The 15,633-nt window shown below is 34.9% G+C and overlaps 1 protein-coding gene across 5 annotated transcripts in view; it reads right to left on the reverse strand.

Annotated features, from left to right (window-relative positions):
* Window positions 1-15,633, reverse strand: part of LOC129809874 (cell adhesion molecule Dscam2) — a 98,330-nt gene that overhangs the window by 62,345 nt on the left and 20,352 nt on the right. For all 5 annotated transcript variants that reach the window (XM_055860012.1, XM_055860013.1, XM_055860010.1 and 2 more), the window contains exon 4: window positions 265-469. In XM_055860012.1, the coding sequence (XP_055715987.1) occupies window positions 265-469 (205 nt within the window). The remainder of the gene's footprint in view (window positions 1-264; window positions 470-15,633) is intronic.

The following is a 15,633-nucleotide window of genomic DNA, read 5'->3' on the forward strand; positions in this document are numbered from 1 at the left end:
GCAAATGCAGAGTAGAGGATGAGACATTCTGAGGAGGAATTGTAAATCTGCATGGGAATCGTAATATATGGCATTGGTGCGTATTATGCAAATGTGAGTTGATATGTCGCAACATTATTTTCCATTTGTATGCACTCCATCTTTTTTTTCAGGGTAAGAGGGAACAGGAAGGAGCATTAAGTGTAGCACAGATACGAGGGTTGGGGTAAAGAAGATTGTATATAGAGTATTCTCGGAAAATGATTATTGATTCATTGCACTTACCTTAATCCAGGTACCGCATTCACCACCGAACCATCTTTATGGAGCCATGTAACAATTGCTGGAGGATTTCCATGTGCTGAACATGAAATCTGAGACCCAGTATCATTGCTGAACGTAAGCCTCGATGATGGCTCTTGTAGGAATGATGGGGCTTGCAAAGTACTGCCATCGTCCATTATAATACTCTGCGTTGTTCGGAGAAAATCTGAAAATTACACAAAAAGAACATTTCGCATCTAACTCATTTACTAAATGGAATAGTGAGCACATAGGGAATTGTTTATTAGCATTGCACTCGTAATACGTATGTATGTGTAACAACCTGGAACTTTCAATGTATTATACAGTCGCTGCAAAAATAATAGGATCACTCTGATTCTTTTACGGTTTAAGCAATACGGACCACGTCATTAGTCTAATTATGTAACCCTTGTAATTAAATATTTTAAAGACAACATAATATTTTTGTTTTGGGGGGTCCGTGGTGCAATTGGTAAGAGCGTTCGGCTCTTGGGCGGTGTGACCCCTGGCTCGACTGTCACAGTTGTGAGTTCGAGTCCTGCCCGGTGCAAATGATTGAAGTGTCTGAATGGACATTTTTCACGAACATTGTAAACTGAATAATAAACTTGTAAACTGAACAATGAACAAAATGGCAATAAAAGCCCGGTTACATCGAAATAAATAAAACAATATTTTTGTTTGTTTTGTTTGTTTTTCAAATCTTTGACCATTAAACAATCAATCATTCGAATCCAGGGTGTGTGCGGAGCCTAAAAGCCTTTTCCTAGTTATTTTCAAACACATAACTTAGATGCTATATCGAAAAGTACAATAATTAATGGAAATTCATATGAAATCGGTTTAGACTTATAAGAAATTCAAAGGCCTTTCAAATACATTGGAATTTGCCTCCATCTGCTATGAAATATATATTTTAGAGCTGTTTAACTATTAACTTTCTAAAATTAATAGAAGGAATCGTTCATGTCTGTTAATGGAACATCTGTTAATACAACTTCTAAAACATAAATAAAAAAAACTTATTTTCGGTAAGATAAAGTGCCCTGTACTTGACAGGTTCCTAAACTCGGCCAGTGGGGTTATTTATTCAATTTATGTAGATTTGCTAATATGGTCTAACCGGTCTAACATTATATATAAAGTTTATTATATTATACATAATGCAAATGCAAATCAGTGAAAATCTCATAGACCATTTTGTAGACGACTTCAACATCGTTTTGTTTTGGACAGGTTAAAAGGGAACAAATTTATGTTATTTTTTGTAGGAGGGGAGACTGGGGCAAAAAGTCACAAATTGAAAAATTCAAAATTCAATATCTTCCAAGATAAAAAAAGATAGCGGCTCAAAATTTTTTCTACAGGTAGCCTCCATAGACCTTCTTCAATGTCGTAAATTTCTTAGAATTCAAACAAGGAATTTGGAAAATAAAAATTATCGAAATTTTTAGCCCTATTTTTGAAATATTTTGCTTGCAGAAGATATCAATTATTACCTACTTATTTTCCAAAATTGATACACTGGTGAATATTTCCTAAATAATTTGGATTCTTTCAATACAAATCCGCTATCTATTTTAGAATTTCGCAAAGGTTCTTTTCTCCAGAAATCCTTTTATTAAAAATGGCCACTTGGGGTAAAAAGTAACAAAAGGTAAAGAGCAAAAAGTAACAAAAAGTGAAGTAATTTCTGATGTCTCAAGGCGAAAACAAACGTCAATGCTGTGTCTCGCCGCTTGTTGTTTGCATAGGTCAAACGATTTGCAGTCATTTGTGTGTTTTTTTCTAAAATAGCTTGAATAATGCTTTTTTCGTTCAGATTGAGGAAACGGTATTTAACAAAGGTATAGATGAATAAATTTTCTTTGAAAATATATCCTCTTGGTATTTTTTTCAAATTTACGGAAGCCCGTAATGAAGCGAATCAAAATGTGATAATATCCTATGTCTGGTACTATTTGCCCCAGCAGTTTTGAGAATAGTCACGTAATTACCTTTTAGAAATCGGCTCGATAAACGTATTTACTTACAAAATAGAGGAAAATTACTTTCACAAAGTTATAGAGCGGTAAATTTCCTATAAAACTGCGCTAATTAGAAATTTCTGGGGCGCTAGGGTAGCTTTCAAAAAAAAATATCGGTTTTGTTACTTTTTGCCCCAGTCTCCCCTATAACTTTAAGAGTGTTTTGGAGGGAGGTCCCAGAAGATCAGTTGGTTTCTAGGCTTGTAATACATTTAAAGAAAAACGAATGAATAACGTGACATCATTTATGATCAATTTAAATTATGATTGGTCAGTAGAAAATTTAATTTGAAAAAATAAATGATCAAAATATTTACTATTGCCGTTTCTACACCTCTTAGGTCGATAGAATTTTATGACATCCAAATTTGCATTTCTTTTTTCCTCAAATGTGTGGGATATATAGCGTGTCCACGATAAAATTTGAACAAATTATTTATCAATCTGTCAAAACCTGGTGTCAGTGCGGAATGATTTGTTGTAAATATTAAAGTGTCATTCATTAGGTTTATTTTAATGGTATAGTCTCATCTAATTATGTTTAATAATCGGTGAGAAATTAAAGAAAAATGGAGAAAATGTCTTGAAAATCTATATCTCACGCATTCACAAATAAGAAGAATGACTGGGAACTCATGTGGGACCGTGTGGAACGTAATTTTACGATTCAAGGAAATCAAAACTATTGCTTAAAAACCAGGATGTGGTAAGAAACGAGGGATTCTGACCATCAAATGGAGAAAAAGATGCTTGTGTACTTCAAGATTCACTCCCCTGCTTCTAAACGAAATGTGGCCTAAAAATGGGTATCTCATCCAGCCTGGTACAAGATATTAAGAAGATGAACGGTTTGCTTACTTACAAAGCCCAACCAGCAGCTCATCGTATAGTGATGAGCAATGCTATAAGTGACCAAAACTAGGGCCTGAAGGTTGAATGATAAACTTGTGAAGGGTCTTAAAGGATGCATTCTGATGGATGATAAAAAATCGTAAAAGCCGTCATCAGACAACTTCCCGGTCAGCAATTTTATACTGCAAATTCTCGGACGGGTGTAGAGAAGTAATACAGATTCAAGAATTACTCGAAGTTTCCAAAAAATCGTGTTTTTTTTGGAAAATGCAGTGTTTGAAATGTGTGAAAATGCAGAGGACCGTAGAAAATAGGAGAGATTTGTTTATGAATTCGGTGCGAGAGAAAAAAGATATTAGGCGTAAAAGTTCCAAAAACTCCAGAAGAATGGGCTTTGTGAATGAAAAGTTTAGAAAAACAGGACATGTACTCCAAATTACTGTAACGTAATAAAAACATCAATCGCTTTCTGAATTTAGACAGTCATTTAGCTTTAATTTTTTATCTGATGCAGCTGAGAAAAATTAAAAGCTACTATTTTTGTTGAATGGTATAATAGAGGTATTCCTCCTCAGGGGTCATATGATTGTCATGATTTTTTTCTGGCAACAAAATTATCAGGGATATACATCTCCTTCTGAATTGAATTAAATTTATTTATTTTTGTTTTTATTTCTTCACTGATAAATTTGAACCTTACTGAAGTATGATTATGACAGTCAGCGCATATTCAGCGTCCTAATTTCAATGAGTGAAAAGTCGAATTTCTCCAGATGTAAAAGAAATCTAAATTTAAAATTAAAAAAAAAATACACCAAATTATTGATACCATGATTATTTAATTAGGAGAGAGTGACTTTTTATTGCAGACTCTAAAAGTTTTGCGGCGACTGTAAAATGATTGCAATAAATTGCAAATGTGGCACTTTTTGGATATTGATGCCCATATTAATCCGTTCAATTTGAAAATATATCCCATACATGAAGTTTGATGCATAAAACTTTCAATATTGTGATGCGCAAATGTGTATCTATTTTTGGGTGTTCTTTTTTTTTTAATACGAGTGATAAATATTTTTTTCATGGATATAGCCAACAAAGTGGCACAATATTGATTTTACTTGAGTGGATTGATTGATTAACTTTTGATTATTTCCACATATAAAACACATCTCATTTTGGTATTAAATTTACATAAATCACCATGCAATTGATGTGAATGGTGTATAATGCCAAAAACAGGATAGTCATCTAATTGATATTAATGTTTAATCCATTATCTTTGTATATGTGCGAAAATCCCTTCTTTTGGTTTTAGCCATATTTCCATTCCCAACCCAAACCATTAATATATTGATTTAGTCCTGGAGCCATTCTATTCATCATCCGGGTAAACTCATATAACGCTTTCCGTGTTGCCCATAAAACCTGGGAATCTAATCTGGAGAAGCGGAAAATGTTGCCGCACCACATACATTCAAGAACATAAAGCGTCAAGAACGGCCTCATAAAAGGATGGATTCATGAAGGATCGAAAATTTTCTCTCTAAACGTATGAAAGGTTTCCCATTTATCCAATGTTATGTATCTCTTTTTTTTCCACCCACGCCAGAACATCCTTGAATGAGGCTTTACAAGAGAGTGGTTTGGTATAAAAAGATTCACTTTCTCAATACCCGCCTCATATTATGAAACTCAATTCTTTACAAAAAGCCATATATCCTTTCATAGGTAGTTACAGAATAATTTATATTCATATTTTAGCCAGAGAAATTATTTTAATTCACAATTTCTATTTTTGTTGTTCATCCTTAAATCCCGTCGCGGACAAATAATCAGTTAAAAGGCACTAAATCGTAATCTCTAAATGCATTTATCCCAATAAATTTGAATAGCTGAAAGGCATATAAAAACACAATAAAGTCTATATATTAGTTAAGCATTGTTATGAAATGTCAGCAATAAAGTTTTTTGCATAATATAGCTCTCAAAAAATTTGTATGCATAACATAAAAGCTTTAATCTACGGAAAACAAATTATACAACAAGTAAAAAGTGTTTGTAAATGAATTATGCATTTAATGGTTGAAAACTTCTATCAGTGCAGTATATCGCTTTAGATTTTGACACCATTTTCGTGATTCTGAATACATTCATTGAATAAAAATTTGGATAAAATATGCAAACGCACATTCGTGAATCGTGGAAAAACGTATGGGATATTTTTCCAAAATTGATCATACATTTTTAATGTTTATTCATCCGGATTGACACTCATAGATATACTATGTATCATTTTTGGGTGCCTGAACACTGTTGTTTAATGTAATTTTACAAATCTTAGGATTATGGAAATTTTTGAAACTTTTAGTGAATTAAAAAATGAATAATTTCTAAAGTATTTCACCTTGAATATTAGATCTTTGCGAAAACTTTTAAAAGACGAATGAATTTAGGCTTTTGTTATAGATGGGTGAAATGACTATAGATAACTTAAAAAAGATGTGCAAAATTACACAAAATTGCAATTGTTAATACATTGCATTTTTTTTAAGAGAATTTTACCTTTATACTTTAATCGTTTAATCTATTCTAAGCTCTGAAATAATTTTGGAGTTCAGATATTGAACTTGTGTGATGCATATTTTATGAGTTCACCTCCAGCTAGAGATGGTAAAATTTCAAAAATTTCACAGCAGTCGCCATTTGCTTTAGGCGGAAATTTCATGAAATTTACTAACTCTACTCCAGCGAACGCCAGTGAAAATTTAGTTCCAGCTTTGGGCAAGACAAAAAAATTTTTTTTGTTTTTTTTTTTTTGAAGTGAAACAAAATTTCCACTGGCAGTCAAAGGTGTCTTGAACTTCTACCTTCGAAAATTTGATGTCGAAATTTTTCCGGTCATATATAGGTAGGTCGTTTTAAAATGACTTTTTTGATTCCTTATACCTCGTTATGTAGTCATGCACTTAATGGGTCAAATGGTAGAGCACTTGACCCATTAAGCACGGGTTCGAATTCCCTTTAGGTCACCAGAAATTTTTCTGGCGTTAAAGGTGTTCGGATTGCATCAAGTGAGCTTTACTGCACTTAATTCTACGTGGCATGGGATTGAGAACCTCATCCTGTATAAGAAAAAAATTATAACGCGTGTTTCCCTTACGGGAAGACCTAGTTCCTCCATGGAATGTTGTGCCAGCACTATTATTATTATTATTAATATTATACCTCGGGGCACAGTAGGGTCTGTGGGCTTAAGTTTCTTTTAATCTAAAGCTCTTAGGCCCAGTTAAATTTCAGATCGATAGATGTTATATGGACTGCGTTATTGAGAATGCACGATTTGAGGGTGCTTCAAAACTGCAGTAGGGGGTAGATTTCACATCATTTATTGCTAGCCGCCGATTGACATTTTACCCTTGCCAAAAACCGCTTGTCGATATCTCTAAACCTTAATGGGAAGGCTCTTCTATGTATTCAATTCCCCAGAGGTATTAACAGTTCTTCTGGATCCCGTTTCCACGATGAAGTATCGGACCACTTAAACTCTCTCCATTCTCTGTCTAGAAAAGGTTATATGACGGACGGAACGTCCATGACAATCGACTTTTAGGTCATGTGATATTCATGATCTATGAGTGTCAAAACGTTCAAAACCGTATCAGAGCTTTTCTAAAGTATCAGAATGTTATATTCTAACGTATTAAACGTGTCAAAACTTTCCTAAATAGCGAAATACAATCGAATTATTATTGTCCAACATCCTAACAATCTGTTCAATTGTTATCCACAGTTTTTTTTCTATAGGATACTCACAATATTGCCATTAATGTTAGAGGCCGTTTAAAATGGAGTTGATGTTTCGAAGTATAAATAAATCCTATTTCGAAATTTTCCAAGGCATCTTTTAATCATTCTTAAAAGCAAGAACTTGATCTAAATAAACGCCCAAAATACTTTTCCGTGGAAATTCATCACTGAAATCCAATATTCGACTGGGGGTCTCAGTCGCAATGGCGCAATGGGCAACACCGTTGGTTATTGGGCGGATGAGATCTCTGACTCGACTCTCACAGTTGTGAGTTCGAGTCCCGCCCGGTGCAAAGATCTGAATGATTAGAAAAAGAAAAAAAAAAAACATTTTCACTGTGATATAAGGTAATAAAATGCACCGCCACTGCCCAAAAAACTCTGGGAGCATGGAAGAAGCATCCACATCACGGGGAAGGCGCTCCTGGGCGGTCTTACAAATAGACTTAGCGGATTCTTCCAACACGGGATAAAACATCAATATAACATGATTACATTGTACAAATATCTCGATACGAATAATAATAATAATAATCTCCTAACATTAAATGCTGCAAATGTACATTTATGTCCCACATTTTGGAAAGGTCCTCGAAAGGAGATATCGACTTATTTGAAGGATACTTGGCATTAGAGGGATGTAAGATACTATAATCTTTTCAATACAAGCAAAAGAGTAAACATGAATGGTGGAGGTAAGCTACAGGATACCCCTTAACCCTTTAAGGACGATTGGAACACTGGTGTCCCATAAAGAAAATAATTTTTCCTGACTACCTAAAGCTACCTTTTCCTTATGTGTGTACGTAATTGCAAAGTAGAAGGTTGAAGGAATCTAGGATATTTTTTGAAAGTCTTCAGCTATTTGCTACATAGTAAATTTTTAAGCTCAAAAATGACGAATTTTTAAATTCTTATAATGAAAAATAATTTTATATTTTTTATACTTCCAATTTTTTTAAGCAAAACCCTTTTGTGAAAAAAACCTACAATACTCAAACATATTATTTTTCATTAGATTGAATATTATCATTCATTAGTATTGTTAGAAAAATTACTTAAATTCTTAGGCTATTTTTGTCCCTATCGTTCATAGAGACAAAAATAGACCAAATCAGACTCTGTTGGCTTTTACTGATTTTGTTCGTTGGTTTCATTTTTATTACTGATTTTCGGTGTGCGAAAACTGTCTCGTCGTTAAAGGGTTAAGGACCAGCGTGAAAAAGTCCCACGAACTTATGCAATTATCCAATATATAGGGAAGAGTGGGGCAGTAGAAAACATAGAGTAGTTGTAAACAATGCGATTCTTTAATCAGATATTGGACTTCAGAGGTGAAGAAATGATCAACATAGGTAAACATAGGTATGTTTACTACTGCCCCAGTTTCCCATACAGCTTGCTCTTTGAGTTCGAGCCTTAAAATATTGGACTGTGTCAAACTGCCCCAAACTACACTCACTGGTAGAAAATGTAATGAATTCAAATAATTTGCTCTATTTTGTGACATTTATCACATGAATTCAGTTTCTTGCTGTCAGAAGTTTCATTGTGATTTTTTTTTTAAAAAAAAATTCACTCTATTCGTTATGTGTATTCTCTTAACATTTGTTTTATGGAGGAGAGACATATTTCTCTTTTATTATAAATTCAAAAGAAAAATCCTACATATTTGTTCATGGTAGTTAAATAACACATTCTTTCATTCCTGGAAGAATTCCCCCACAATAAATCCGTAGAAGAATGCGAATGCAATTTCAGTGATTCATAAGTTTTGCAAAAGGAATTTTCATTCTTGAGTTTAATATGCCATTATATTTGACCTAATGGACATCGTGTGTGTGGATGTGAATTGTTGTCAGGATTTTGTGCATGAGTAGAAAATGGTGGAATGATATATTTTGTATATCCTCTTAGTTGGGGTGGTCTCGGGACCATAGTAGGAGAGGGAAAGTAAAGGGCAAATGGGAGATGGTTTGGTAACGGAAGAGCAGCGGGATGGTTATTCAATCTGAAATTGAGGATATGGCACAAACAGTACTGGTAAAAGCATATAGATATGGTAGGAAGATTCTGTATAAAATTACATGACAAACAGAGTGTTATGCAATCTGAATACACACAGCACACAAATCCCAGACCGGTCACCCACACAAATTTTCGTTTGAATAGTGCTGGGACATGAAAATGGACTCTATTATTTTACAAACTCTCATTATATATGTACGTACAGCTTGTCAAATACTAAAATTGCATTTGGTGAAGAGATGAAGTTTATGTGAGTTAATATAGTTGCATTATTTCACTGAAAAATGGTAAATTTGTTAAAGCTCACTTTAGTTTTAAGTGCACCTAATTGATTCCGGTGAAAGCTTTCCCGTTGAATTTTCCACCACAAAACACAGAGTCTTGAGAAGTACTCATGTCCCCTTTTGCACACGTTTTATCTGATAAAACTTTCGACAGGGTGTGAAAGACGAGAAGATTGTAATGCAAAAGTTTTTGCTTGAATTTTCCGATGAAAACCATGCGAAAATGCCTGGATAAATTGAATTTGGTTTGTGTGTATGTGTGTGGAAACAATTCTGAATCAGATCAAGAGTTGTGTCTGAGAGTGAAGTTTCTTGGACTTATAGAGTAAAGAATAAGATGTAGGAAGTATAGCAAAGAAATGGATTTTTCAACCATTGAGGATGTTCCGAAGAAGGGTGACTGGAGAAACGAAAAGTCCTATAAATAAAATAATATCAGATTGCTCTGTCTAATAAAAGTCATATCAGTTCATGAATTGGAGTTGGAAGAGACGAAAAGCAAAAAAAAAAAATTCAATTCAATTCAATTCAATAGGGGTGAGCCTTGCGAACTTTCGGCACGTTTGTTCAGTATCTCTACAGTTGGTTAAGTTGCCGATAGACACATGGAAAACGTATTAAATTGTTGAACTTGCTTTATAAATGCCCAGTAGTCATCATAAGGAAAATATCTCTTTAATGATCTTCCCACTAGATATTCTGAGCGCTTTATTTTTATGTGCTTTATTCACTATGTATACATTTTAGTATTAGAACTTGGGTCTGTCTATAAATTCGAAGACGATATTATCAAGGACTGAATATAAAACGGGAATATGCAATTTTTCTAATTTGTTTATCTTTATAAAATACCACATATGAGTCGAAACGTTTACTAAACTAATATGACTCTCGAAATCTGAATGTGAAAGGTCATTTTTGTATAATTTCATTAGATTTAGTGCAAATTAAATGTTAGAAAGGTAAATACGTTTAGCTTTATATGGATGAAATCGCTGTGGTTTCGATATTTTAATGTTTATCATGGCAAAAGAGACACAATTAGAATATTAAACGAACTAGAAAACCATGTTGATGTAATCTTGTCAAAACTGTTTTTAAACTCTTTAATATTGATTGAATAAATCAATATTCAAAATGTTTGTTTATTTTTTATTAGCTCTATCTGTCCTATACTGGTAAACCTGCTCTATATCACAGTCCTCGTGTGCGTTCTGATACAGTACCGCTTTATATCACGGTAGACCAGCCTCGGTTTGTGGATCTGAGCAGTGAATGTGTATTTTTATTTGACTGAACTCTATATCTCGAAACTTATTTCTCATACCAACTTCTCTTTTTTAGACGGTTCATTGTCAATGCATTGATATTACTTTTCCAATAATTCACTAGACGAATTCAAGAATAATACAACAGCGGTAAAAACCGTAGCTGCTTAATCTCGAACCCGAGACCTCACAGTCATAGGAGCACTACTCTATCTACTGATCCACTGAGGCCCCTCGGAAAAGTTCTAAGTCCAAATGCTTTTTTCTGTTAGCGAAGAGATTTATTTTTCTTAAAATTTTATATTTTATTGCTGATCAAAATTATTTCAAATCTAATTCCTTCTGAATAACAGCTATTGTAATGCTGAGGTTTGATTAACCATTTCAGATCAACTTTATATTTAAAAATTGTATGCTTTGAATATTCCAAAACTGGGTTCGGTCAGCCATATAGTAACGCATTATCTCCTCTTTAAAAGGAGCTGAATCTTTTCATCAGGACTTCCTGATCAACAGCCACGCATGTCGATCCTCATTCACTTCAAGAATATGTTCGGGTTCGATCTCAAGGAGCACCTAGACCTAGGCACTGAATTTGCTTCAGCCATATTGTACTAGGTCTGCCCCAAAGTCGAGACCCGTCCACAATGGCTTGCATAACTTTTTTGGGGAATCTTTCTTCATTCATGCGTTGAACATAACCATACCACCGAAGTTGTGATCTTTCAACTCAAGGAAGCAACTTCTCGACTCTTAGCTCCTCACAAACGGCTACGTTCCTTACTCGATCTCGACAAGTAATTTTCTGAATCGCCCAGAGGTACGTCTTTTCGGCATCTTGAATTCGCGATCTTACACTTTCGATCATTACTCAAACCTCATCATTACCATGGGAGAGAATAGGAATGAATACAGCTTCAAAAAACTACAATTTAGCGGAAAGATTAAGCTCGGTCTTCCCCATCACGTTTCCGCCATGACTAAGCTCCCTCATTACTGCAGAAGCCTGGCCTGCGACGAGAATTCTGCGTCCATCTTACCATCACCTGTTTCAATGGGGCTTCACTGGCATATAGAGTGCATTGTACAGGCTGTCGGGAGATTACCATGATCTCCGATTTATCCACGTTCACCTCTATAGGGGAAACTGGGGCACCACCAAACACGGGGTACCACCAAATACTGCGATTTTTTAATCAGATATTCGACTTCAGAGGACAAGACTTACAGAAATTTATAGGCATTATAGGGATGCTTGTCCACTGAAGAAATGTTCGAGATAGTCCAATCCAAGTAGTTTGAAAATAAAAATTAGTGTTTGGTGCTACACCATGTTTGGTCGTGCCCAGTTTCCCCTACATGCAAACATTTACAAATCGGTCAAGTGCGCCCTGAAGCTGTTCTTCGGAGGATCCAAAAAGAACCAAATCATCTGCAAAGAGGAGATGGCTCACCCTGAAATCCCCAATACGAATCGCATTCTGCCTTCGATTGCGCTTTATCATCTTGTCTCTATATCAATGGTGATAGGACACATCCCTGATACAGTCTAACACTCACTTAAAAACCTTCCGACTTGGATCCGTTTACACGAACAGAGCTGCTACAGTCTCTGTACAATGACTGTATGGCTGCCTTAAATTCCTCATCCAGTCCGTACTCGTGCAGTGCAGTACAACCCAAAGTTGTTCTCTCGGTACTCTGACTTATACTTTTTGCAAGAAACGATCATTGTGGAAACGAGTGAAATTGCATACTCCCAAGCCTTTTCGACAATCAGCTTCAGGGTAAAAAGCTGATCCGTGGTGATTCTACCAAGTCTGAAACTGCATTGTTCCTTACCTAGTCTAGGCTCTAGGCTCGACTATGTCTCTTTTTGTCTATCTTTTTGTAGGGAAAATTCAGATAGGGAATTCCCCTAGAATTTTGGAGCTCTTTTTATGTTTCCCTTCTTGAATAAATATGAGTATGCTTACGCCAACTTGCCAGTCCTTCGGTGCTCTCTCCAATTTTGACAAGCCACCTTAATGACACGCGTAAGCCAATTTGACCTCTGCTGTAGCCATGAATTTCAGCATTTAGGGACGTATTTCATCAATTCCTGCAGTCATTTCTGATCACAAACAGGACTTCACTCTCTGAAGGACTAATGTCTTCCCTGGCCTTTACCTGTGGTTAATTTACCATCAGTGCCTTGCAGAGGGTTGAGGAATTCTGAGAAGTTCCAGCGACTTAAGACCTTTTCCTCTACGATCAGATGATTTGCTTTCGTGGATGTTACTTTTTGGGTAGAATTGCTCTTGTTCCATCTGAGTCTTCGGACTGTTTGCCAGAAAGTTTTATTTGTTAGTCCCGAAAAAGTACCATTTTTCAAAATCCGTTTGTACGTTCCCGATATATTGCACTTTCAAAATTTTATTTTGGAAAAGTTTCAGTATCACTTTCCCATTTTTTTTTTAAAAATTAAGTTGAAACGTCTTAAGTAAGTCTGGCCAATATAGCTATCATTAGAATTAAAACTTTTAAATGTTTCACAATTGGGCTTTATAATAAGTTTATAATGAGAATCTCAGGTGTAAATTCATTCAGAAATTCCCATACTCATTATCGGTGTTTAGAAAGTTTATTTTCAAAACCAACAACTCTTTGTTCTAGTCTTTATTCTACTGAAATAAGAACTTTAAGACCAACATACCAGTTGGGAAATATTTTTTTATCTGGTACAGAGTATATAGTGATCTTCTTGGTAAGATTATACTCCTAGTAAATAATCTTAATTAAGCTTGGATAACATAAATCGTAATAATGGGGTTCTATTTTGCGATTACACATTCTACCAAGAAGTGAATTTGCTTTTTCACTCTCTGGCTCATCCCTTTTTTTTCAATCTTCCTGTCTCGCAGCACAAGTCCTTGCTGACGCCATGTGGGAATATGGGAAGAAGGAGGAAATTGCTCCTTCAGGAATGAGAATGTTCAGAATCAACTTACAAGATATGTTGAATCACATTCATATAACTCTACAGACGATCCTGTGGAGAATTTAACGAATTTAACTATAAGAAATATCGAAAAATGTGGCATGAGAGGATAGAAAAATGCCTCAAAAATGAGAAACGGGAAGAAATTGGAAAAGGAAGTCAGAGTTGAAGGTACAGTATCTTCATCAAATTAGCTGCGCTGCTACAGGGAAGTACACTTATCGCCTAATGAAACATCCTTATGGGCCAAATGTTATAGGGAAGTTTCAGGCTACAAAAGTGTAAGATTATAGATTAGAAATTTAGATAGACCATACTAAAATGAATTCGTCCCTGGATATGTTCTTTTTTCTTGGGGAAAACTGAAAATGTAACATTCTATGGAGAAAAGCTATGAACACAATTTGCACATTCCTCTTGCTTTATACTTCGTGTCCTATTCTCAACTACCCATATCCATTATTCCCATCAAATTGGAAGCTCCCTGAGTTGGGGAGCCAGAAGAGGCACCAAACTATAGAGATTCATGGATTTTCACTAAGCTGCAGAGAGTGTGGTGAATGTGATGCTGAAGAGATTGAAACCTACAGAGGGATGGGTACATAAATTCATGAATAAAATATCTATTTTTCACTTCAAGCCGACCACTCATAAGCACTTTAAGTGGAGATGACTCTTGTGTTAGGTGAGACGCACTAAAGATATATCAGGCGTGTGTATACCTAAATATCCAATCTACATAGCATTCTAGGGGTAGAATTAGGTCCTCTTCATGAGGTCTTGATGGAATGCTCGGTGGTTTTCTTACCCTGAAAATATTATTCATCGAGACAACATGGGCTTGTGCACATATAAAGACTGTATCTCATTCTGCTTTGATAACGAAAAATAGCTAGAATTATGTTGTGTAAGATAAAAAAAAGAAGGAGTCGAGGAGAAAATATAAGTAAGAAAATGAAATGAGGATAAAGGACCTAGGATGTGGAGCCAAGAAAAAGTGTAGACGTATTTGTCAACTTTATGCGAAGGGGCTAAGTGCGTGGTGGAAAGTTGATGATGTAAAAAAGGGGAGAAGAAATATTTGCAATTTATTTGAATGGCTTGAGGATTTTCGGTTTTTGATGTAGAAGCCTCCTGCTTCGAGCATTAAAGGGCTTATTATGGTATTTTTCATGTTATCTAATGGATGAGTATTTAACGATACAATAAATAAATGATCAAATAACTCACTTAATAATACAGCAAGAGTTTTGAGAAATAAAGTCAATTAAGCTTATTGTTATTAAAAGGGGGGTCGTATGCTGATGCGAAATGTTCTAAACTCATGAATTTGAAATTTTAGAAAACCTGAAATTAATATAAAATATTTTTTCCACAAATAATTCAGGAGGATTGTTTGAAATTTCGGACAGATTTCAATATCGGACACTTGTTATCTTCCTATAAATTTCATGAATTTTCCTTTTTTATTATCTACAGGTTGGACAATGGCAAAGAAACAAAAAGACGTAGCTTTATTATAAACGAGATGCTGTGGAAAAAGCCATGGAAGAGTTTCGGAGGAGGAAGACACTTCGAGAAACTTGGTGTGCGATATTGCATACAAAGGAATGTCAATATTTTTTATTAATTTTTAAGAGTAAACAAAGACGATAAACTTTTCTAAAAGGATCCAACCAACACTTCTGAAAAGAATGTAACAAAAATATTTAAATTGTATTAAAAATTTCACACTTGATACTCAGAACTTTGGTGCTCATATACATGTAAGAGGTAGTGCATAACGTATAATATAGTAGAATGTGGTAGAATTAGATACAGAAGGACTAGATGTGATACGAGAAAGAAGAATAATGGGAACAGAGAACTTGAACCAAAATGAACCTCAAACGTGGTAAGTGATACGCGATTATGATTACTATTATAAATCTTATTTACAACCTGTACAAAATTTAGTATAGTTTCCCTATACTGATTGCGTACGCCACTAATTTCTTTGCCCGCTTTGGCTATTCTCATTTTGCTGTTTCAAGCCAAATTGTCCTTCCGGAAAATATACTTTTTAATAAATTGAAGAGCAAAAAAGCCGCAATTAGGGC

This window comes from Phlebotomus papatasi, chromosome 1 (genome assembly GCF_024763615.1).
Source record: "Phlebotomus papatasi isolate M1 chromosome 1, Ppap_2.1, whole genome shotgun sequence".
Taxonomy (NCBI): Eukaryota; Metazoa; Arthropoda; class Insecta; order Diptera; family Psychodidae; genus Phlebotomus; species Phlebotomus papatasi.